This window comes from Psittacula echo (assembly GCF_963264785.1).
Source record: "Psittacula echo genome assembly, chromosome: 17".
Taxonomy (NCBI): Eukaryota; Metazoa; Chordata; class Aves; order Psittaciformes; family Psittacidae; genus Psittacula; species Psittacula echo.
Window position 1 is genome coordinate 7451123 of NC_137753.1, and position 24250 is coordinate 7475372.

The window sequence follows — 24250 nt, forward strand, 5'->3', positions numbered from 1 at the left end:
GGAAGGAAGCGGTCACCACTGACCAGGGATAGCGAAGGACAGCTGGGAGAGGCCGAAACCTCTTGGTCTTGGAAGAGGAAAGTGAAGGAGAGCCAGGGTGGGAGAGGAAGGCCCTGGGCTTTGCAGGGGGGGATGAATGCACAAGGCAGCTCTTCACTTTTGGGGTGTTCTATTTTACCTTCAGACCCCCACACAAGCAGGGACAGCTCGTGTTGCGTGCACAGCTTTGAGACCTGGGTGGAAAGCTCTGCAGGAGGTTCCTTTCCCTTCCAGAGCCTTGTAAGGAGTCAGACTGCCTGGCCAGGAGCCAGGTTACCTCCTGCTGGGGGCCTCACGCTCCTTTGAGGCAAATTCCTCTTTTCCTTTAGTTCTGGTGACGGGTCTCTTTATCCATGCAGTGCACGCCGCAGCCTCCGTGCAGCCCCTGTGTAGGGCTCTGGGTAATTTGTAGTAAATGAACAACAGGGTTTGTGCCTGGGCTTTGTGCTCTGATGGGTTGTGAAGGGACTTGGGGGTTCTTTTCCAGGATGCCCAGGAGTTTTCCAAGCTGTTCATGTCGCTGCTGGAAGATACTTTATCCAAACAAAAGAACCCTGATGTCCGAAACATAGTGCAGAAGCAGTTCTGCGGAGAGTACGCCTACGTCACGGTGTAAGTGCTGCTCTTTGGGAAGAGCCTCTCTGTAAATATTTAGATGCTTTAGAACTAAAGGTGGGAGGGGGGATAGAGCCCTTCTACCAATCAGAGCAGGCAGGTAAGCATCTGCCAAAGCCTTTTGTAAGAGGTTTTTAGGTTTCCTGATGCTCTGTGTGTGGTGGTGGGGAAGTTCTGCAGCTGCTTTTTAGCCTTTAATGATAATTTACCAAGTAAAGCTGCAAGGGAGTTAAGGAAATGTGAAGTTCTGCAGCTTGGGGCTTGTATTTTCCTTCCTGTACTCTCAGAGCTGTGGATTTCACCTCAGAAATGATAGGAACTGGTGCAAGCTGGTGCTCCTGGTAGATGCTATTACCCTGTTCATACCCTGCAGAGGTTTTGTGGTGTAGAGGTGTTAAAGTTTCCCTCCTGGTTTTATAGCTCAAGGAGTATTTTCCGGTGGCTGGGGAGTTCAGACCCGAAGCAGTGCACTGTCCTCATGGGGTTTTGTCTTTGTTTCTTCAATCCTAGCTGCAACCAGTGTGGCAGAGAGTCCAAACTCGTGTCCAAGTTTTATGAGCTGGAGTTAAACATCCAAGGGCACAAGCAGTTGACAGACTGTATAACGGAATTCCTTAAGGTATGAGCTCGGTGGGATTCGAGTCCTGCTATTCTTAGCAAGGTGGTTTAATTCCTTCCTTCAGTTAACAGCCTTTGAGGTCAATATCGGAGCAAAGCAACTGAGTTCTTCCAGTGAGGTGCATCCGAAGGGAAATACATTTTCTGTGCATCCAGAAAATGAGGATGGAGCAAGCAAGGGGTGGCTCAGGACCAGAGCATAAAACATGTGCACATTGTGGCTGTAAAAAGCACTTTGAAGCGACGTGCTCAGATCCTTTCCCTGCAGAGCTGGGAAAACATCCCCAAAGTCTGCCAGGAACTGCAGACTGCTTTGTCGTGGATAGCACCAGGAGAACGGCTGCTTTTTGTGTCTTCCATATCAGTGCTCATCTGCACAGCAACAGGAGACATTCCCCGCTCCAGAATGTGCTCTCCAAAATCCTAGGAAGGGTTGGGAATAGCTGTGGGAGCAGCTGCAAGTGCTCTTAATTCGACTTGAAAATCATCCTAAGTCTTGAGTTGGGCTCTGGCATGTTAAAGGGTCGAGGTGTGGTTCAAGTGACAATATTTAGGGCAGGACTAAGCCAAGGCCTCTGTGCTTGAGCTGTCTGGCTGCTGGGCAGCAGCTTCACTGGTGCACTCAGCAAACCGGTTGCTCTACTTGTGGCAGGTCTGCTATGGGAAAAGACTGGTTTGGGTACATGCATTAAACCCTGCATTGGTGAGCTTCAGATTGGTCTCCTCCTCCTCCAAGTGAAACCATCCGTGGCCTTGTTTAGGGCAGCTGGAATTCTCCTCTGGCCTAATCCTGCTGCTGGGTCTGTATAGATGTAACACAGTGACTCCTGCACAGTGGTGTCTGTGTTACTGAGTGCAAGAGGCCTGGGGTTGCCAGGGAGAAATGTGGCTTTACATTAACTTGGTCCATGTGAACTCTGAAAAGGGCAATCTAATTAATTCTCCTTTTCTGTGGCCCTCATTTAGTATCAACCAACTCAGTCAAGCGGGGAGCAAACCTGGCAGCCTTGAAATGACCTCAGAACAAGGAATAGGGTCTAAAGTTGTCCTTAAAGTCAAAGCAGCCCATTCTGGCCATGCTGAAAAGTGCTTTTTTAGCCAAGAGGTTGTTTTGGAAAGCAGCTGGGTAGAGGCTTCAGTGATTAAAATAACTTCTTTGCTCTTCAGTCTTCAGCTGTGGGGGGGCATAGACTGGTTATGACTATTGAGTGGTGTGGACTGCTTGAGTTTTCAGTGATAACCTGGTCTCAAGCCCTTTCTTTCTGCCTCCCCTCCCTGCTCAGGAAGAAAAACTAGAAGGGGACAATCGTTACTTCTGTGAGACGTGTCAGAGCAAGCAGAATGCCACGAGGAAGATCAGGCTGCTGAGCCTTCCCTGCACGCTCAACCTGCAGCTCATGCGCTTCGTGTTTGACAGGTGAGCCTCCCACTGGAGTAAAACCTGGATTTCCCCAGGTTCTTCTTTGGAAAGTCATCTGCTCCACTCTTCCTGCTTTAATTTGAGGATTCGTGGTGAATGCTCCATCCCTGGCAGCGCTCAAGGCCAGGTTGGACACAGGGGCTTGGAGCAAGCTGCTCTAGTGGGAGGTGTCCCTGCCCGTGGCAGGGGTTGGAGCTGGAGGAGCTTTAAGGTCCCTCCAACACAAACCAGTCTGTGGTTCTGTGATTCCATGATTGAGTGTATGTGGGCTTCTCGGTGGGTTTCAGGAGAGGTTCTTTTAGGGTGTGAGCTGTTGCTGCTTTCCCTGACCTGAAGCTTTGCCTCCACACAGACAAACTGGCCATAAGAAGAAGCTGAACACCTACATCGGCTTCTCAGAGCTGCTTGACATGGAGCCTTTCATGGAACAAAAAAGTGAGTTTTGAGCACTGTGTTTTGTTAACTTTACCCACCATTCCTCAGCACATCTCTTCTGAATCCCCTTTTCGATGGGAAATCATGTCAGGAGTTGCTGTAAGCCCGTGTTTTAAATAACTCCCTCACTAAGTGGGTTGTGGAAGCCACAACCTACTTAGCAAGGTCTTGGAGAGATTCAAGTTCAGGAGCAGTCTTTATCTGCTGCCTTGTGAAAACATGAAGCAGTAGGAAGGAAAAGATCTGTGCTGTTGCATCCGGAGCACTGGATAACTGCTCTTTCCTTCCAGATGGTGTCTATGTCTACGAGCTGAGTGCTGTCCTCATCCACCGTGGTGTGAGTGCCTACTCCGGGCACTACATTGCCCACGTGAAGGACCCGCAGACGGGCGAGTGGTACAAGTTTAATGATGAAGACATAGAAAAGATGGAAGGGAAGAAACTGCAGTTGGGGATTGAGGAAGATCTAGGTAAAACCTTTAAGTTGTGAGTGCCCTTTTTAAAATCACTCTTTTCACCCAAACCACGGAGGCTGAGCATGTGGAGGCCCTGTTCCTCCTAAAACAGCAGCGCTCCTCCGCGTGCTGTCGCTCACCTCTTAGAAGTAACGTGGCAAATGGTGCTTCTGGTAATTGCAGCCAGATTTTCTTCACCTCAGCCCTGTGTGAGTGTTTACACACACCTCGTGAGCAGCTCCTCCACTATTTCCCTTGCCTGCCACACGGCAGATAAGGTGCTGCTGATAACTCAGGCAGCAGTTGCCTATCGGGATGAAACAGGCATGCTGCTGCTTCCTTGGCCAGGGTGCAAAAGCAGGCGTAGGGACAGATAACAAGATTGCTTTCGGTTTCCTTAACACATGATGGTTTTATTTCCACTGAAGTGTTTTGCTTGGAGGCAGTAAAGAGTCTCCATTAAAACAAATCTTGATCCAAATAATGACTTGGGAGCAAAACACTGCCTTTTTGCTTCGAGGTTTTTACTTCTCCTTGGGCTCTTCTGTTCTGATGCTGCCCAGATACCGGTGTTCTCTGGATGGAAGAAGGTCTTGATTCCTTGGAGAGCTTGGGCTGAGACTGGAGATGTTGGTTTCTTGAGCTGCAGTCGATATATAGAGTGGTTCAGCCTTCAGCTGGCACTTTGAGCCCTTGTATTTGCAGTCCCTTGGTGTTCCTTAGTGCAGGATGCTTTGTAGCATTGGGAAACTGGGAAGTTAATGCTAGAAATTTCCATTATGGTGCAAAAATCTGTTCCCAGAAACACTGGTCCATCAGAACTCTTGTGCTTTGCTGCAGCTGGACTTGAGGAAATGTCTCCTTTCTTAAAGGATAGTTAAGTACCAGCTTAATGAAAAGATTTCAGATTTAGTTGAATCACGGAACCCCAGACTGGTTTGGGTTGGAAGGGACCTTAAAGCTCCTCCAGCTCCAACCCCTGCCACGGGCAGGGACCCCTTCCACTGGAGCAGCTTGCTCCAAGCCCCTGTGTCCAACCTGCCCTTGAACACTGCCAGGGATGGGGCAGCCACAGCTTCTCTGGGCACCCTGTGCCAGCGCCTCAGCACCCTCACAGGGAAGAGCTTCTGCCTGAGAGCTCATCTCAGTCTCCCCTCGGGCAGGTTAAAGCCATTCCCCTTGGCCTGTCCCTACAAGCCCTTGTAAAAGGCTCCCTTTGTTGTAAAGCCTGGGTAGCAGGCATGCCTCGAGGCATTCATCTCCCTTTAGCACAGCACCTGCGGATACCGCTGCCTTTCCAGCTCTTGCCAGCAAACACCTCATAGGGCCCAGAGCAGCTCCATCATCCAGTTAATGTTTGACTCCAGCTTGCTCCCGAGCAGATTGTGAAGCTGGTTAGACATCTAGTGGTGTAACATGAAATAAGCCCTGAAAGGGAACACGAGCTGCTCAGCCTCTCTCTTTAATCTCCGCAGTTAGCCAGCATAGCCAACTCAATGCAAATAAACCTCTGTGGCCTCAATCTTGTAAACTTATGCTGAACCACAAGTCAGTGTTCTTGCTGAATGCTCACAGGGTAGCAGCAAAGCGTGTTTAGAAGCCTCTAGGCTGGGAGCCTTAAGATTTTGATCTGTTCTTTGCCTGCTCCAAGCAAAACCAAGGCTCTGCTTTGTTACAGATGCCTGTGACAGCAGGAGGAGGTTGGGCACGTAAAGCAGAGGTCTGCTGCGGGCAGGGTCCTGTGTTCCCAGATGGGAGCAATTTAGAAAGCATTTGGAGAAAATGCAAATCCAAAGTGTCTAGGAAGAGCCCTGGATGCAGTGGGGGGGGGGGAGGCATGGGAATTCTGCCAGAATTTGGGAAAGACAGACACTTTCCTTAGTATTTCAATGCTTTATTTAGAGTTTGGCCTATGGCAGGGCTGTTCCTCTATTGGTTTTCAATCCAAAAAGGTTGATTTGGGGAGCTGCAGCTGTAGGTAAGTGTGGTTGTCTTGCCTTCGGGAGCAGCAGCTCCTGCAGCGTGCCTTTGTGTCGCGCTGAAGCGACGGCTTCCGTGGCTCTTTGCTCCCTAAAAGCTTTGTCACCCGCCAGGATGACGCCTGGCTTCTCACAAACAGCAACCTGTAAATAAGATCTTCTTCCCCCGGGGATTTGACTCTGAGCTTTGGTGTCGGGACACCAGAACTGGGGGGGAAAAGGATGTTTTTCCAAGAGCTGCTTTTGGCTCAGGGAGGTTTAACTGGGGAGAGAAAAAAAGGCTCTTGTAGAAGGGCGGTTCAGAACTGGCTCCTAATTTTAGTCCCTTTGAATTGCCCTGCCTCCAGGAATGCTGGAGGGATTTGGGGCTGTCTTTGGGATCCAATTTTGCCTCATGCCAAGCCCAGTGCTTGGCACACTGAGGCCTGGCAGGGCAGAGGGCCGCCGGCTAGGTGGCAAACTCGTCCCATTCACAGAGGCTCCGTGAGTGAGCTCGTGTCGTGATGGTGTTTTCATTCTGTTCCACAGCGGAGCCATCGAAATCCCAGACTCGGAAACCCAAGTGTGGGAAGGGGACGCACTGCTCCCGGAATGCCTACATGCTGGTGTACAGGCTGCAGACCCGGGAGAAATCCCTGACAGTCGAAGTGCCAGGTGAGTGACCTGGGACTGCCTTGGCCTCTCCAGCCCATCCTGTGATCATGGAATCTTGGAGTGGTTTGGGTTGGAAGGGACCTTAAAGCTCCTCCAGCTCCAACCCCTGCCACGGGCAGGGACCCCTTCCACTGGAGCAGCTTGCTCCAAGCCCCTGTGTCCAACCTGGCCTTGAACACTGCCAGGGATGGGGCAGCCACAGCTTCTCTGGGCACCCTGGGCCAGCGCCTCAGCACCCTCACAGGGAAGAGCTTCTGCCTAAGAGCTCATCTCAGTCTCCCCTCTGGCAGGTTCAAGCCATTCCCCTTGGCCTGTCCCTACAGGCCCTTGTCCCAAGCCCCTCTCCAGGTTTCCTGCAGCCCCTTTAGGCACTGGAGCTGCTCTCAGGTCTCCCCTTCAGGAGCCTTCTCTTCTCCAGGCTGCCCCAGCCCAGCTCTCTCAGCCTGGCTCCAGAGCAGAGCTGCTCCAGCCCTCGCAGCATCTCCATGGCCTCCTCTGGCCTCGCTCCAGCAGCTCCACGTCCCTCTTGTGCTGCTGCCCCAGAGCTGGATCAGGACTGCAGGGGGGGTCTCCCCAGAGCACAGCAGAGGGGCAGGATCCCCTCCCTGAGCTGCTGCTCCCGCTCTGGGGGTGCAGCCCAGCACACGGGGGGGTTCTGGGTCAAGCACTCACTGAAGCTGGGTCATGGGGAGCCTCTCATTGACCAGCACCCCCAAGTCCTTCTCCTCAGGCTGCTCCATCCATTCCCCACTTGCCTGTGTTTGAGCCTGGGATGCTCCAGGCAGGCCAGGTGCTGGGTTTTTAACTCCAAACCCCTTTAGTGACCACTGTGAGCCCGCAGAGGTGCCATATAGCCACTTGGTGGGCATATCCTGATGATGGAATCCTGATGATCCCACCCCTACGCTAGCTCACACCTCTCTGTCTTAACCAGCGAGACGAGATGGGAAAGGGTTAGGAGGAGATCATCCCCTTGGGAGACACGTGTGGCAGCGGGAGCGTTGGGATTCGCAGCCCGGATACCGCTCGGGTTCCTGAAGGCACAGGGGAGCAGTGTGGTTAAATGTCACCAGCAGCACATGCACTGTGCTGGAGGTGAATAATCCTGACGGATGTCAGGTTTCTTCTGCTTTGGCAGAATCTCTGCCATATTGAGCATAAATGGTGTGAAAACAAGAAAATGGGAGCCCTTAGCAGGGCTTTTGTACGAGCGCGTTCGTGTCTTGCTTCAGAATAACTGGGGGTGGCAGAAATCCCGGTGGATTTGGCCTGTGGATCTAATGATGCTTCACGTTTGTGTGCTGCTTGATTAGAAAGATTAATTAGGCCCCTGGTGCTGGTGGGGATGAGGTGTGTTCACCTTCCTCCCTCTCCTGCACAGCGGAGGTGGCATATCCCCTTCAGACCTCTGCTCTTCACGTTACCTGCATGAGGAGTGGGTAAATCCGACAGCTTTCCCCCCCTTCACAGCACCAAACCTTTTCCAGCTCCCACCACCACTAAAACCCAGCCCCTGAGCCCCACGGCTTTGGGAATTCGTGCTGATCCGAGCCTCAGAGCTGCGTTTCAGTCTGTTTCCTGAGCTCTCTTGCGCTCCTTTTCCTCCTACCCCTCTGCCCAAAACAATAACCCCGCAGAAGCCTCTCCACCCAGCACCGAATTCCTGCGCAGCCCCGCGGTTGCCTTTGTTTCCCATGGAATGCTGCCAGGGAACAGGGAGCGAAGGGCAGCAGCGAGCCCTGTGGTTGCGGGGAGGTTTCATGCAACTGTAAATTTGAGGCATTTTGCTTTGATGCCGTTCAGAGTGGCTTTTCCGGGATGGGAATGTAGATGGATCTTGGCTCTGACCTCAAGGGGGGTCAAGCTGGTTGCGTTTTAGTGCCATGTATTCTCCTGAGGTGGATCTTGTGCTCTCTGGCCACACAAGCATTAAACCTTTCTGGATATATTTAAGCTCTTCAAAACACTGCTGAATAGGAGAAAGCTTCCGATAAGGGAAGGGGAAAGCACTGCTTACACCAGCCCCGCGAGGGAACTGTTTTATCTTCTTTTCCCTGCTGAGGTTTGGGGTTTTTGGGGCTTTTTCCACTGGCAACAGCAAAAATCCCCATTTCCCTCACCCTCCCATCCTTATCTCCCATCTCCTGAGGGCTTTTTGTCCTTGGGCTTGCAACATGCTCAACCCCTCTCGCTGAGTTCACTCCTACCCATGTGGCTGCACGTCGGGACAGGCTTCAGGTGTGCCCATAGGGTGAAAAGCTCTTGTTTCTCCCCTGGGAACGACAGATTCCTTGCCCTTGGCAGCACAGCAGAGCTGCTCTCAGTGGGAGCAAGAGGAGGAGCAGGGAGGGCCTGAAGCAGGCAGCAAAGCATCCTGCTGTGCTCCGGCTCTGCAGCCGCCCCGCTGCACAGCCCCCACTGCCAGTGCTTGGCATAGGCTTCTTTGCAAGCAAAGGGTTTCTCTTCATGCAGCACCAACCCCGAGTAAATGATTTTCTTGGGTGCTTTGTATTGCACGGGGCACTCGCACTCAATCATCTACACCCAGAAATACCGCAGCGAGCAGCATCCATGCACTTGGCCTTTGGAAAGACTTCATGTCGGTAGCTGCGTGGGGAATTTTTAGGCTTGTTATCCCCGGGTAACCCATCACAGGGATAATTAACATCATCGGCGTTTTTCCTTGGAATGACTGAGGGTTTTCTTTCCTCCTTTTCCCACCAGCTTTCCTGCAGGAGCTGGTAGAACGTGACAACTCCAAGTTCGAGGAGTGGTGCAACGAAATGGCCGAGATGCGCAAGCAGAGCGTGGCCAGGGGCAAAATCAAGCACGAGGAGGTGAAGGAGCTCTACAAAAGGTTACCCGCTGAAGCTGGTCTGTAAGACGTTGTGGTAGTATCTTGTAGTAGACTGTTGTTAAGATTAGTGATGTTTTGTTACTAACCCACAGCTCGCTTCTGTGGCCTGGGCACTGCTGGAAGGCATTAGCCTCTTCAAGAGCAGAGCGATTGGTGCCTGTTGTTGCTGTGTGCATGCTGAGGGGTTTGTTCCCTCTCTTGTTTTTCTGCCTTAACCTATTTTTCTCCCTTTTCTGTTCATTCTCATGGCCTCTGGTGTCGTTCATTCCCTCTTGCTCCTTCCCCATCAGTCAGTCTCCTGTGTGCTTCCATGCGTGCTGACTGTGTTCTTCTGCCCAGTGAGCAGCTTGTCCTGGTGGCATTGAGGCAGAAGAAAGGGCTGGTCTCAAACTGCCAGCTCATGGCAAGTTTGGGAGCTGTTGATCCGAGTGAATCAGCAGGTAACAGGGTATGGAAATGCCTGACCTCCAGCAGGAAATGACTTGATTCAGCCCTGCCTCCAAAGCCCTGTGTCTAAGCTTCGTCGTTCACCTGATGAGTGATAGGGGTTAAAACTTCCCTACTACTCCTTGTGTCTCGTAATCTTAGCGTATCTGAGCACAAGGACTTTCATTCCCCTCCTTTGTTTTCCTCTCCCTCGAAACAAGCAGAGGGGGCACTTCCTGTGCCCATCTCCTAAAAACTCCAGGGAATTTGTCATTCAGGACTTTCGGATGAGTCTAACTGCCCAGCCTGTCTCAATCAGTTTGGTGTTCAGCTTTCGATACCCATTGCTTGAGCTGGGAGCAGCCAACTCGGTGGCTCCTGTAAACATCTGCCCCTGCAATACATGCACCAGGTTTGCTGCCAACAGGCACTTCACTCGGGGCCACGAGGCTGTCCCAGCTCAGCCGTGGCCCCGCGAGCCGAGCAGTGTGGAATGTCACTGGTAAATCAGAGCTGTGGTGGAGGTAGAGACGTGCTGTGAGTCACTGCTCCAAAGGAGCAGCGAGCCCAGCCCTGCTGTGTTTGCTCTCCCATTGAGCAGGGTTTGCTCGCAGCGCTTCTAATAAAGCTCCAGAGGATGGCTTTACAAGTGCAGGCAGAGCTCCTCTGCCCCACTTCGAAGATGAGAAGACCCTAAGGGCACCCATTGCCTGCTGCAGGGCACATCCTGACCACAGCAGCTCACTAGCACAGCTGGAGGCAGCCTTATTCCAGAGCTGCCCCGGGCGCGATCCTGCGGGAGCTGGGGGCTCTCTGCAGCTGCACAGACACGGTTGCGCCAGCGTTGTGGAGCCTGCCCCAGAAAAAGGCGCTTTCTGGGGGAGGCACTTTGATCCCAAAGTAGCAAAGCAGCTCTGACAGCGCTGTGATTCTCTGGAGGTCATGGCTGTGTGGCTGGCGTTGCGTAAGATGGGAATACTGCTGGGATGTGCTGCAGAGGAACAGAGGGATTGAAGCGCGGCGTCACAGAGAGCAGGGGCAGGCTGGAAGACAAAGTGTTTTCCTGTAGCTTCTCTGTTGCTCCTTTGTTCAAAACGTTAAGGATTTGTGTTCGTTTTGTGAATGGAACCAAGGGTGATGTTTCTCCTCAGTTTCAGACCTATTTTCCTTGTGTCAGCATAGAACAGGCTTCATTTCCTCCTCATTTCCCAATCATCTCAAAGAAGGGTTTGCACATCAACAGCAGGTCTTGGTATTAAGTCACAGAATCATCGATGAGCTTTAAGGTCCCTTCCAACCCTTTCCATAGGCAGGGACACCTTCCACTGGAGCAGCTTGCTCCAAGCCCCTGTGTCCAACCTGGCCTTGAGCACTGCCAGGGATGGGGCAGCCACAGCTTCTCTGGGCACCCCGTGCCCACTGATACCTGGATTCACCCAAAGCTGTTTCACTGCTCCTGCAGCTGCTGCTGAGCCATGGTTTGTGCTCTGCACCTTCTAAATATTTGAGCCAGCGCCCATTTGCACTGTGAATGGTAAAGTGCACATGGGTGTCTCACCCCGAGTGGCAGGAGCAGCCCAGAATAGCACTGGAGTGTTGGGTGCTGGCTGAAGGGACGGGGCAAGCACTGACCTTGTCTATTTAATGTTGTTGCCTTTTATTTTTCAATGTAACCCAAAGAGGTTGCTCTAGAAAGAGCCTTTAATGGATGATCACAGCTTAAACCATCGAATCTCAGACTGGTTTAGAAGGGACCTTAAAACTCCTCCAGTTCCAGCCCCCTGCCACAGACAGGGGCACCTTCCACTAGAGCAGCTTGCTCCAAGCCTGAACGCTGCCAGGGATGAAGCATTTACCACTTCTCTGGGCACCCTGTGCCAGCGCCTCAGAACCCTCACAGGGAAGAGCTTCTGCCTTGTATCCAACCTGAACTTCCCCTGTTTCAGTTTGAACCCATCACCCCTTGTCCTGTCACTACAGTCCCTGATGAAGAGTCCCTCCCCAGCATCCTTGTAGCCCCCTTCAGACACTGGAAGCTGCTCTGAGGTCTCCACGCAGCTTCTCTTCTCCAGGCTGAACAGCCCCAACTTTCTCAGCCTGGCTCCATACAGGAAGTGCTCCAGCCCCTGATCATCCTCGTGGCCTCCTCTGGACTTGCTCCAACAGCTCCATGTCCTTATGGTGTTATATCTGTCCCTCAGTGGCTGATAGGGAAATCCTTCCCATTCCTCGACTGCTCTCCTGTAAGCCCCTAAAGGTTTAGCAGTGTGAGTTGGAGCAGTCTGGGCTTCCACGTGGATTGCTTGAATTTGAACTGACCACTTACTCTTACATATCTTAGCTTCACATAGCAGCTACTTCCTAAATGCGCGATGCTGAGATGAGGCTTGGCCAGGGGAAGCTGTAGTGGCTGTTTGCGATCTGAACAGAGGGTTTTAATCAACACTGATAGCTTGTGAAGTTTTAAAAGTGCTGTTTAATATCAGAGTAATTATAAAACACCATCTGCTGCATTGTGCCTTCGCTGACACGTTCGGGCTTGTTTCTCTTTGTGCTTTTTCCCCTCCCAGGTTCCCCGTACGACTTCATCTCTCTGGAGTGGCTGCAGAAATGGCTGGATGAGTCCACTCCTCCCAAACCCATCGATAACACAGCTTGCCTCTGCTCACATGGCAAGCTCCATCCCGACAAAATATCCATCATGAAGAGGATATCGGAGTACGTGGCTGACTTCTTCTACAGGAGATACGGAGGAGGGCCCCGGCTGAATGGTGAGGAGTCAGCTACAAAATGCCTTCTCCAACTCATGGTCTGAACATGGTTTAGAGCCTTGTTCTGGTCCCACACCTATCCTTCATCATCAGAACTTCATTTCTTTTTGTTCTACACTGAGTGGTTTGGTTCATGGTCAGATGTTGACGTTCAAACAACTACAGTTGGTCTGATTGCAGGGTCATGGAACCATGGAATCCGAGCCTGGTTTGGGTTGGAGGGAGCTTAAAGCTCATCCAGTTCCAAAGTGGAGCCACGGGCAGGGACACCTTCCACTGGAGCAGCTTGCTCCAAGCCCCTGTGTCCAACCTGGCCTTGAACACTGCCAGGGATGGGGCAGCCACAGCTTCTCTGGGCACCCTGGGCCAGCGCCTCAGCACCCTCACAGGGAAGAGCTTCTGCCTAAGAGCTCATCTCAGTCTCCCCTCTGGCAGGTTCAAGCCATTCCCCTTGGCCTGTCCCTACAGGCCCTTGTCCCAAGCCCCTCTCCAGGTTTCCTGCAGCCCCTTTAGGCACTGGAGCTGCTCTCAGGTCTCCCCTTCAGGAGCCTTCTCTTCTCCAGGCTGCCCCAGCCCAGCTCTCTCAGCCTGGCTCCAGAGCAGAGCTGCTCCAGCCCTCGCAGCATCTCCATGGCCTCCTCTGGCCTCGCTCCAGCAGCTCCACGTCCCTCTTGTGCTGCTGCCCCAGAGCTGTATCAGGGCTGCAGGGGGGGTCTCCCCAGAGCACAGCAGAGGGGCAGGATCCCCTCCCTGAGCTGCTGCTCCCGCTCTGGGGGTGCAGCCCAGCCTGTCTGGAACTTGACATTTCATTCCTGAGTTCTCCATTTCAGAAGAGCTGCTCATGGAGGGACTTCTGAGAAAGCGACTTAAATGTAAGACTTGGAAGGTTCTGTGAAGTTGATTCACTTGCACATGCAACCCCTCAGACTCTTGTCTGTACCTGCAGTACCTACAGATCCGGTGTGGGCAGCATTCTCTGGAGCCAGCAGCATGAATAAGTGCAGGCCAAGCAAATAAATCCCTGTCTGTCACTTCTAGCCTGTCCTGAGCTGCCTCTCAAGGAAAGCACACACCTGATAGCCTGCGTGCTTGTATTGTGGGTATTTGTCACACATCTTGAGTTTTGGGGTCAGCCCAGCTCCGATCGTCTTTGGGCATCCCTTAATTGAGCCCCAGGCTTAGTTCCTTTTGTAAAGGAGCTCCATGACTCCCGCTGAGACCAAATTAGCTCAGCTCCTACGAGGAGCTTATAGGGAAGGAACAGAACCAGCAGCAAGTGCTGTGACGCAGGCAGTCTTTGTGGAGAGCAACCAGGGCAGCATTTATTAGTCAACTGGAAAGTCGCCCGCGGCTCTGTTTGTGGAGTAGGGCTGGATGGATGGATGGATGCGCTGCCTTTTCCACCTTCTTCCCTGGATGTGCCCCTCTTGCTCCCAGAGGGAAACACATGCCCAGCTGTAGGGTTTCTACTCCTGTTGCTCCAGTGTAGCTTTGCCGGAGGGGTGATTTAACCTCAAAGTGCCACAATATGGGGTTTTTCTCTTGCAATATGCCTAATTCCGCCTGCCTTTTGGCTCCCCTGGCTGTGTGTTGGCATGCCCTGGCTCGCGGCTGGAATTGCAGACCGTTGGTACCAGGGAGCTGTGAAGCCAGCGGAACAGATCCCACCTCTGAAGTGTTTTATGCTCATTTAAGCTGCAAATGTGGCCTGATCTGGCAGTGACCCCAGGGCTCTCCTCATTTCCATGTGAAACCTCCGGTCTCAGGCAGGATAGTTGGTACCTAGGTGTCTGAGCACCTTCAAACCAGCCAGAAGCTCAGCCCTGTGTGTGATAACTTGTGTTTCTTTCCCCTGTCACCCCAGTGAAAGCACTTTGCAAGGACTGCGTGGTGGAAAGGTGTCGAATCCTGCGGCTGAAGAACCGCTTAAACGAAGACTACAAAACCGTGACCAACCTGCTGAAGATCACAGTCAAGGGGTACGTAAGTCCTGATGCTATCAACTGTTGTCAAAGGGGGTTGAGAAGTGCTTAAATAGAATCATAGAATCACAGATGGTTTGGGTTGAAAGGGACCTTAAGATCATGCAGTTCCAACCCCTGCCATGGGTAGGGACACCTCGCACTAGAGATGTGATTTGCGTTGCCAGCACTGTTGTCTCTCTGCAGGAATGACGGGTTCTGGGTTGGAAAAGCATCCTTGAGGAGCTGGCGTCAGCTGGCTCTGGAGCAGTTAAATGAGCAAGATGAAGACACAGAGCACAGTAATGGGAAAATGAATGGAAACGCACAAAGCAAAGGTAGCTCTGCTGCTGTGGACACCCACTGCCTGATACCTCCTAACAAAAGACACGTTGGGTGCTTCTGTAGCTGTTTGGCTTTCCATGTATGAGTTGGGAGGAAAGGATAATAAAGCACATAAAAAGCTCTTTCATTTAAGGAGCTTTTGATTTGATAAGCTTCAAAAGTGCTGGGTGATCTTCACACCCTGAGAGGATAAGTAGTTTTGTAGTTTTACAAAGCTGTGTAAAATTACCACCCCAGACCCATGATCTTTTCATCTGCTTTTATCTGAATGAGGGAGCCCGGGGGGGAAGGAAGCAAGAAAATTACCTTGATGATGTTTATTGATGGTCTATGGATGAACAGTGTAAAGCAGCACAGGGAAAACACAGCCTAGGAGAAAAAACCTCTATACCCGTATCATGAGTATTATGAGAATAAATGGGGATTTATTTGCCCTCTGCTCTTTAAACCTTTGGAAACTGGATATTTTGTTGAGCTTTTAGTTTCAGAACTGAGGGCAAGAAGCTTGCTTGAATGCAGGTAGAGATGATGGGCTGATGGCGTTGATCTTGGGCTCGAAGGCTCTGAGAGCACCACAGCCCTCTGATCGTACCTGGTGCTGGTGGAGCACTCAATGCAGAAAGGATGCTTGAGTTACCGCTCCTCATTCCTCAGGGGTGGTTTCACAACAGGTTGCAGCTCTGAGTAGTACGTTTGAATTACTCACAAGCCAACGTGCTTGTCTGGCAGGTCGGTAGAGACCCTTACTAACAACTTATGTTTATGATGCTCCAGTTCGGGGACCAACTGAATTACTGTGGAGCTTCAGTTCTTAACTATCATTTATGCATTAATGTGGGGCTTGTCACCCCCTGGCAGGCTCCCCCTTGGTTTGACAGGCAGCATCTGGTTTAGATCAGCATCCAAAAGGCAAAGAGAGCACTGATGTTTGCCGGCAGGTTTCCGCTCCCTGCGCTCTCACCTAGCCCGTGTTTAGGTTAAACTCCGATCCCTGGGAGCAAGGAACCCCTGTGGTGTTTTAGCCCTAACAAATGTGTTCTTTGTAGTCTCACAAAGGGCAGGCTTGTGCTGCAGGCACTTCAAAGCACTCCTACGTGGGTTGTAGGCTGTAATCCCGCCTGCCTGGGGGCCACGACAGTGGAGAACAGCAAATTTCCTTTCAAAGATTCCCTTGGGTTGAGGGTTTTGCCGCAATTTGGAAGGCAACCGCGCTCCTTTGCCCAATGATTGTTCCTTTCTTAAGAGAGGAAACCATGCAATCTTCATGGGTTGGGGTTTTTGTTGTTTCCTTTAATTAGATGAATCCAATGACGAGAAGAGAGAGGAGGAAGAGGAGTTAAATTTTAATGAAGACATCGTTTGCCCACATGGTGAGTCTGTCCGGGGGATGGAGCTGAATGTTTCTGTTGTTGCCCACTGCTCAAGGCATTAACCTTGTAGCCTTTGCTCCCTCTGAGGCCAGCACGAGTTGTTACTGCAGAAATGTGCTTAATTCTCATTTTCCTGGTGTTTCTTGACACTCAAACTTTATTTGCAAGTCAGCTGTCACCTTGCAGCCCAGATTTGGTAAGGCAGGGAAAGGGGTACAAAGGCAGAGATGCTGCGGGAAGTGCTGGGCTGTGGAAAGGAGGATCTATCAGTAACGAAGTGACAGAGAACCAGAGATACATGGAATGGTTTGGGTTGAAGGGACCTTAAAGCTCCTCCATCTCCAACCCCTGCCACGGGCAGGGACCCCTTCCACTGGAGCAGCTTGCTCCAAGCCCCTGTGTCCAACCTGGCCTTGAACACTGCCAGGGATGGGGCAGCCACAGCTTCTCTGGGCACCCTGGGCCAGCGCCTCAGCACCCTCACAGGGAAGAGCTTCTGCCTAAGAGCTCATCTCAGTCTCCCCTCTGGCAGGTTCAAGCCATTCCCCTTGGCCTGTCCCTACAGGCCCTTGTCCCAAGCCCCTCTCCAGGTTTCCTGCAGCCCCTTTAGGCACTGGAGCTGCTCTAAGATCTCCCCTTCAGGAGCCTTCTCTTCTCCAGGCTGCCCCAGCCCAGCTCTCTCAGCCTGGCTCCAGAGCAGAGCTGCTCCAGCCCTCGCAGCATCTCCATGGCCTCCTCTGGCCTCGCTCCAGCAGCTCCACGTCCCTCCTGTGCTGCTGCCCCAGAGCTGGATCAGGACTGCAGGGGGGGTCTCATGGGAGCACAGCAGAGGGGCAGGATCCCCTCCCTGAGCTGCTGCTCCCGCTCTGGGGGTGCAGCCCAGCACACGGGGGGGTTCTGGGCTCAAGCGCTCACTGAAGCTGGGTCATGGGGAGCCTCTCATTGACCAACACCCCCAAGTCCTTCTCCTCAGGGCTGCTCTCAATGCAGTCTCAGCCCAGCCTGTGTTTGTGCTTGGGGATTGCCCCAACCCTAAGGCAGGACCTTGCACTTGTCCTTGTCGGACTTCATGAGATCATGATGACGTGACAGAGCGAGAGCAGCGCCAAAGATCTGCAGCTGCTTGAAAGCTCTGGAAGTGTTTAGGACTAAAACATGGTGCAATCGGTCAAGGTGGGAGCTGAGAGCATCCATTTATCCTCTTGGTTTACATGAAAGCAGGAGCACTTACCTAACCTCTGTGGAAACAGGGGTTATCTGGGAGTGCTGAGGATATTGACTTACCGACCTGCTGCTCTTGGTGTCTGTTTACATAAGGCTCTGCCCCAGCCTCGGTTGTTTTCCTACGTGAGGGTTCATTAGCAACATCCTTGGCTACCCTGCTGTTTAAATGGCCCTTTGCTAGCTTGTAAGTTGCTCCCAGACACAACTCTCAGTAAGCTCCAGTTTGTAGGCATCAATTTCCTTGTTGGGAATGCTCCATCTCGTTCCTAGGAAGAAGGAAACCTGCCATAAATCAGCCACACACCTCCTGTCATCGAGGCTGAGCAAGGATGTCGAGTAATGGCTTGAGAAAGCCTCGGTTTAAAGCGGCTGAGCACTTTGACACGGTGTTTGCTGTTGTTCAGAGCTGTTACTCCCATTGCCATGAGGCTGCTCCCGTTAAATAAAAGCATTCAGCATCGTGGTGAAACTTTGAATGTAGCCAGACATGACAAGAATAGGCCAGGAGGCCTCTGAACATGGTCTGGTGGTGAATTGCTACTTGATCTCTGACTTTGGGTCATATCAGAATAAACGCTATTAAATAAGGGGGCTGCTGGCAGGTCAGATTGCATCATGTTGAGCTCACCCCAACTCCTCATGGAAAACAGCTTTTCCACCTCTAAAATTCCCCTCTGGAGCATATCGGCAAGTCTGTGGTCTCCATCCCATGGCTGTGGGGGAAATGCCTTGGTGGTAGGCCTGGGAAAGCCGTTGCTTTATCCGCATGGTCTGGCTGGGCTCCAGGCGTGCCATCCCGGCGTTCCCTGCAGAAATCCCTTTGCATCCCTGCCGCAATTCCTCACTCTCCGGTAGCTGCCCAACCTCAGCGGATAATTCCTTCCAGATACCAAGTGAGGAATCCTTTGATGCCTGTGCCCAAAGCGTGTCCCTGGATGGTGGGAGAGGGGTCACTGGTCAGGATCATCATCTTCCAGATGGCAAAGCACTTGTTCCCTGCACATCCAGATCGGATTTCTCCACCTCTTTCCCTCAGCAGCAAGTCAACCCATTTTCATTAACCGTGCAGGGTCCAGGCACTAAGTTGGACAAGCTGGATTCCCCCCAGCCTTGAGAAGCAGCCTGCTCCTGCCTCCTTGTGTGGTAAAGCTGGGCCATTTGGTCACGTTTGCTGAAGACCAAGTGGCCAACGCTGCGGCGATGCGGTCCCGCCTGACTTTGTTCATTAAGGAAAAGCAGGAGCGGAGCGTTGCTGTTTTCTCCTCTTTAGGGCTGGCAGAAATCCAGGAGGGAGGAAAGCCGCCGGCTCCAGGAGCCTGAGGAGCTGCCTGTAATGTTAAAGAGGGAGAAGGAGCCTTTTCTCTTCGTCTTCTTTCTGTAGCTCCTCGGGCTATAGAAAAGCGGATAATGAGGTGTTTGTGCCCCTGGCTGGACCCTGCTCAGCGCTGTGACTTTGCTGTTTTGCTTCCCTCTTGCTGGTGAAACCCACATTTAGGCCTGAATATTCCCATGCTGCATCCAAATCCTGTTTGCATCTCAGCATTGCAACTGCTCCTCTGCTTTCCCCCTGCAGCTTCCCAGCTGCTCTCCCATAGGGAGCTGCGGTTGTGCTTTCCCCTTGGAGATCATCAAGTTGGATGCTCGAGCTTTTGCCTTTTCCAATCTTCCCAAGCCTTATTTGTTTACCGGAGCACGTGTTGTCACATGCACACACGGTGTCCAGATGTGTGAGTGGGAGCTTTCTGCTCCTGCTGTCCCTAAAGCAACAAGCACAAATGCCTCTTGTCAAGAAAAGCTGTGGCTGCCCCATCCCTGGCAGTGTTCAAGGCCAGGTTGGACACAGGGGCTTGGAGCAAGCTGCTCCAGTGGAAGGGGTCCCTGCCCGTGGCAGGGGTTGGAGCTGGAGGAGCTTTAAGGTCCCTTCAGTCCAAACCCGTCTGGGATTCTGTGATAAACCATTTGTGGGTTGTTTTGAGCTGCTTGGGCATCAGGATAAATAACCTGCATGGTCTGGAGGTAGCTGGTAAACCTCTTTGTATCTTCACACCCATCACTCCTTAGAGCAGAGCTGGGTGTAAATCCATCCTTTCCAACCCGGAGGCGCTTGGATAGGGCACATGAAGCCATCTGAGATCATACAGTGGTAGTCTTGGTTTTTCAAGGGTGAGGAAAGCACCTGGCTCTTGTTTGATGGGCCATGGGGTCAGTGTGCAGCTTGGGAAGTGCAGTCCCCATACAGATGCAGGTGTGGACAGCCAGGACCAGCACGCAGCAGCCCCGTGCCCTCTGCAGCATATCTGTGCTTTCCCTCATCTCTCTAACACTGCTGTGTTTGATCAGCTGCTCGGTGCCTGAGCTCTGGAATCTAGAGGACATTTGCATGAATTAAAGTCACATTGGGTTATTTTCCTGTCTGAACAGGGAAACGCTACAGGAGTTGAAGGTGACTTTGTGTGTCGGTTGTGCTCTGGTTTGCTGACACGGTGTGTGAATCTCTTCCCCCACACTGATACCCTGTAATCTCTTGCATCTGGTCAGTGCTGCACCACATCGCTGAGCGCTGGAGAGCAAAGCCCTTCTCTTGGCTCTGTCCCTGCAGGTGGCCTATGCATATCCGAGAATGAGCGCAGGGTGGTTTCCAAGGAAGCCTGGGAGAAACTCAAGCAATACTTCCCAAAGGCCCCTGAATTCCCAAATAGCAAAGAGTGCTGTTCCCAGTGCAAGGTATTTGCCAAACAACCTCTTGTTGACTGTAAATACACGGTCGTGTTTCTGGTTCTGATGTGACCCAGAAGGTAATGGCACATTTGACAGCAGCGAGGAGCTGAAGCTCTGCTGTTATTAACTGTTTCGTGCAGATCTTGGAGCGTGAAGGAGAGGAGAACGAAGCTCTGCATAAGATGATGGCCAGCGAGCAGAAGACTTCTCTCCAGAACCTGTTCCATGATAAATGCAGACCTTGCCTGGGCAGCTGGCCTCAGGTATGGGGAGGAGGGCACCAGGGCACCATAGCAGGGCTTGGGGGAGGGTTTTAAATGCTTTTATCCCTTCTAAGAGCATCTCTTTTGCCTGTGAGAGGCTGCTGGTACCCGTGAGCCTGTGCCAGCGGAGCTCACACGTGAGCTGTGCCGAGGTGTGATTTCCCCATCAGCTGTGCTGGCGCAGAGCCCTGCTGAAGCTCCACGAGCTGCTCTCCTGTGCCAGCGGAGCTGTGGCTGGCCCACACTCAGCCAGATAAGCACCATCAATATTGCTGCTGTGGTTACGTCCGCCCCTGCAAGGACTGCAGTGGTGTGGCTGGGCCGGTGGAGGCGGCTTTCATGTGCAAGCCACATTGTGCTGCTGGTCAGGCAGAATTCACGTGAGCTCCAGCACCCTCCTGCATCCCAACAGCTCAGGGGAGCTTCCCTAAATCCTGGAGCCCTGTAAATAGAAGTGATGGTCCTGCAAGAGCAAGTCTGACTATGGTGCCAGGCTGAGAGAGCTGGGCTGGGTCAGCCTGGAGAAGAGAAGGCTCCTGAAGGGGAGACCTGAGAGCAGCTCCAGTGCCTAAAGGGGCTGCAGGAAACCTGGAGAGGGGCTTGGGACAAGGGCCTGTAGGGACAGGCCAAGGGGAATGGCTTGAACCTGCCCGAGGGGAGACTGAGCTGAGCTCTTAGGCAGAAGCTCTTCCCTGTGAGGGTGCTGAGGCGCTGGCCCAGGGTGCCCAGAGAAGCTGTGGCTGCCCCATCCCTGGCAGTGTTCAAGGCCAGGTTGGACACAGGGGCTTGGAGCAAGCTGCTCCAGTGGAAGGGGTCCCTGCCCGTGGCAGGGGTTGGAACTGGATGGGTTTCAGGGTCTCTTCCAACCCAGTCCAGGCTGGGATTCTAAGACCTCTTGGACAAGCCTGAAGCTCTCCAGGGCTTTGAGGCAGCTCTAAAGACATGGCACAAGCCGTTGGCTCTATGCCTTGGCTCCAGGACCTCTTGCTGATTAATGATTGACACAGAGATCCTGCCAAGGTGCTTTGGCAGGTGCTTCGGTGGCTCCGACGTGCCAGGTCAGTTTGCTGCTCCCAGGTGCCTTCTCCAGCCAGGAATTAAGGTCAATACAGATCCTTGTTTCAGAACTGGGGAACCTCAGAAGGGTTTAAATGGGAAGCACTGATGTGCCAGGTCCTACTGGTGGTGTTTAAGGGTTGGGTCTGCTTTTGGAGCTGGAGTAGGTGATGGAAAGCTGGAGCCCATCACCATGGGTCGGCGCAGAATAGGAAGGTCTCTCCAGGCAGTGAGGCTACATCCTCCACTCCCTTTGAATTTCCCAAGGGAGCCTGATAGAGAAGAGCTGAGGATCTTTCCCTCAAGCTTTTTGAGTTTTCCTGATCCAAAACAGTTGAGGTTTGGGGAGGAAAATAAGCAGAGTGGTTTAATGTGGAGGTGGAGAAGGGAGATTAAAACATACCAGAGGTGCAGAGGAGTGTCTGCTTTAGTCCCCGAGAACAGTCTGGGGCGTCTGAGCTGCTGCAGGGGAAGTGCCTGTGTCCTGCTGTGAATTAGAGGTAATTGGATCTAAAGCTAAACTAACTCCGCAATAAACACCAGATTAGTAATGTAAGTGCTTAGTACTTGATCCCAAATCATTTAGCTTGGCTTTCCCAGCGGGCTTGGATGGAGTTGTCATGGTGAAGGCACTGAGGGCTGGAGGAGAATGAGCGCTGCAGAAAGCACTGAGCAGTCATCGCCTCTCTGTCGTGGGATTAATTAACAAAAGAGCCTTTTTCCCCCCTCCTTTTCCCCTCCAGGAGACAGATGAGCTGTACATCGTTTCGCAGTTCTTTGTAGAAGAGTGGAGGAAATTTGTCAGGTAACTTGGCTGGAGGGGTTTTGGTGCTTTTTATTCCTGTCAATGAGGTTTGCTTTCGGGTCCCGGTGCGGTGAGTGGATACCTGCCATGTCCCTGGGTGGGAACAAGGAAGCTGCTTTCTGCAGATCTTGGATTAGTTGTAATACATTGTGAGGAACCTGCATTTCCTTGTTTATCGTGTCTCAACCAGATGGTGGGATTAGATGGGAACCTGATTAGTTTGTTCATCTGCCTGGAGCTGGATCCCAGGCAGAGGTCACTGCTCAGTCCTGCTTCCACAGGCTGCTGCTCGAGATGGAAATCTCTGCAACTCACAGGCACGCACATCTGATTTCCTCATCTGTAGTGCTTTCATATTCCCAGCTGGAATGCCTCCTGTAAACACTCACCTCTGATTCCTTCCTGGCTGCCTGCAGAGTTGTGGGGTTTGTGGGATAACCTGAACCGTGCTTTGCAAACCGCTTCCCTTTACCTGCGCAGGAGGCCAACGCGCTGCAGCCCCGTGTCCTCGGTAGGGAACAGCGCTCTCCTCTGCCCCCACGGAGGCCTCATGTTCACCTACGCTTCCATGACCAAAGAAGACTCCAAACTGTGAGTTTCTTCTCCTCATGTGGGTGCCTTTGAAGGGTGTTGTCATCCTGGGGAGCGTTCCCGGAGCTGCGTTGAGCTGCAGCAACACGAGGAGCAAACGCTTGTCCATGAAGAAATTAACACATAAGCTTGCTCAGACCCTCCTTAGCCTTCATGCAAGGCAACACCTAGATTGTCAGAGCATGCTGGGTCAGGAAGGGAAAAAAGCTTCCTTCAGCTTGGCTGGTTCCTAACAATCAGCTCCCCTGGATTTGACCAGGGCATAGAAGCATCCGGCTTCCTCACACTTTGCTTTCCATGGGACTTGCCCCCTGGAGCGCTGGACACTGGGCTGGAGTTCATGCCCCTTAGCATTGCTTCTGCAGTGATGCAGCACTAAAAGTAGCAGATCTTCCCCTGCTCTCCTTCTCCTCCTCCATCCTCCCCCCGGCGTGACTGGAGCAGAGCAGCGTCTCTAATAGCACGCTGCTGTTTCCCTGTTACCTTGGGTGTTCAGGCCCTCGTGTGCAGCTGGAGTTAGGGATTGATTTTTGGAGCTTTTCGTTCCTTAACAAGACGAAAAGGAACAGGGGAGGCTGTTGGGGAGCTCAGGGCTTGGCTTTTCCATGTCATAAAGCACGTTCTTGTTCCTTTGCACAGTATAGCTCTGATATGGCCCAGCGAGTGGGAGAGGATTCAAAAACTCTTTGTTGTGGATCACGTCATCAAAATCACCCGGACAGCAGCGCCCGGGGCAGACCCCGAGGGTGCCCTTTACACCTCTGAGCCCCGTGAGTGCATGTTCTGCTGCTCCCTGGGCTCTGTTCTGTGCCAGCTCTCTGGGCAATGGGCTAAAGGCTCACATCTAAGGGGATGGGTGGTAAACGTGGAGCTTGGCGGATGCTCTGAGTTATTGGGCTGGGATCTCCAAGGAGCTGAAGCAATGAAATGCATTTTATCTTTGTCCCTCCCCAGAGCTCTGTCCGGAGTGCAGAGAAGGGCTGTTGTGCCAACAGCAGCGGGACTTGCGTGAGTACACCCAGGCAACCATCTACATCCATAAAGTGGTGGATAATAAGAAGGTACGGGCTCTCCTTGCTCCTCCTGGCTCTGCTTCACTGAACAGGAGCTGTGCTGAGCATCCAGAGAAGGATCCAGACGTGGTGGCGAGCCAGCTGCCATGGCCTCTGTGTCCCCGTGGGGTTGGGACCTGCTGGGGGGGGACACTGGTGGTGGTGGGCTGCTCTCTGCAGGCAGGAAGCACCCAGCTCTGCAGCTCCTATCGCTTTGGCACAAACAGCAGATGGGAAAGCTCTGTCTGTAGCTGCTCGGACAATTTGGCCTCCTCCAGGTTTCCTTTTGCCAAACCAACTCCTTTGCATTACCGGGTTATCTTCACGGATGGGTCCAGCTTGGGTTATTTTAAGCACTGGTGTAACTATTTCTGTCTTCATAATGATCTTCCCAGGCTCTACCTGTTCTCCTCCCCCTCCAATATTTGTTATTTCCTTTCCTGGTTGCTCAAGTGACATTTATTCCTAGATAGAAATGAGGTCTTAACCTCCGTGCTGAGGAAGTAGCAGCAAAGGTGGAGATGGGGTTCAGGATCCCTTGTGAAGCTGGGGACCATGTGTCTGCTTTGCTGGGGTCTTTAAGGGTCGGTATCTGG

General features: G+C 52.4%; 1 protein-coding gene across 1 annotated transcript in view; it reads left to right on the top strand.

Moving 5' to 3' along the window:
- USP48 (ubiquitin specific peptidase 48) overlaps positions 1-24250 on the top strand; it is a 33583-nt gene that overhangs the window by 3890 nt on the left and 5443 nt on the right. The window contains 18 exon segments of the mRNA XM_080631386.1: positions 527-651; positions 1165-1273; positions 2556-2689; positions 3045-3127; positions 3418-3597; positions 6090-6215; positions 8940-9091; position 9093; positions 12069-12269; positions 14134-14248; positions 14438-14568; positions 15874-15945; positions 19769-19893; positions 20028-20150; positions 21950-22011; positions 22492-22602; positions 23242-23372; positions 23557-23663. Coding sequence (XP_080487512.1) covers positions 527-651; positions 1165-1273; positions 2556-2689; positions 3045-3127; positions 3418-3597; positions 6090-6215; positions 8940-9091; position 9093; positions 12069-12269; positions 14134-14248; positions 14438-14568; positions 15874-15945; positions 19769-19893; positions 20028-20150; positions 21950-22011; positions 22492-22602; positions 23242-23372; positions 23557-23663 — 2088 coding nt within the window.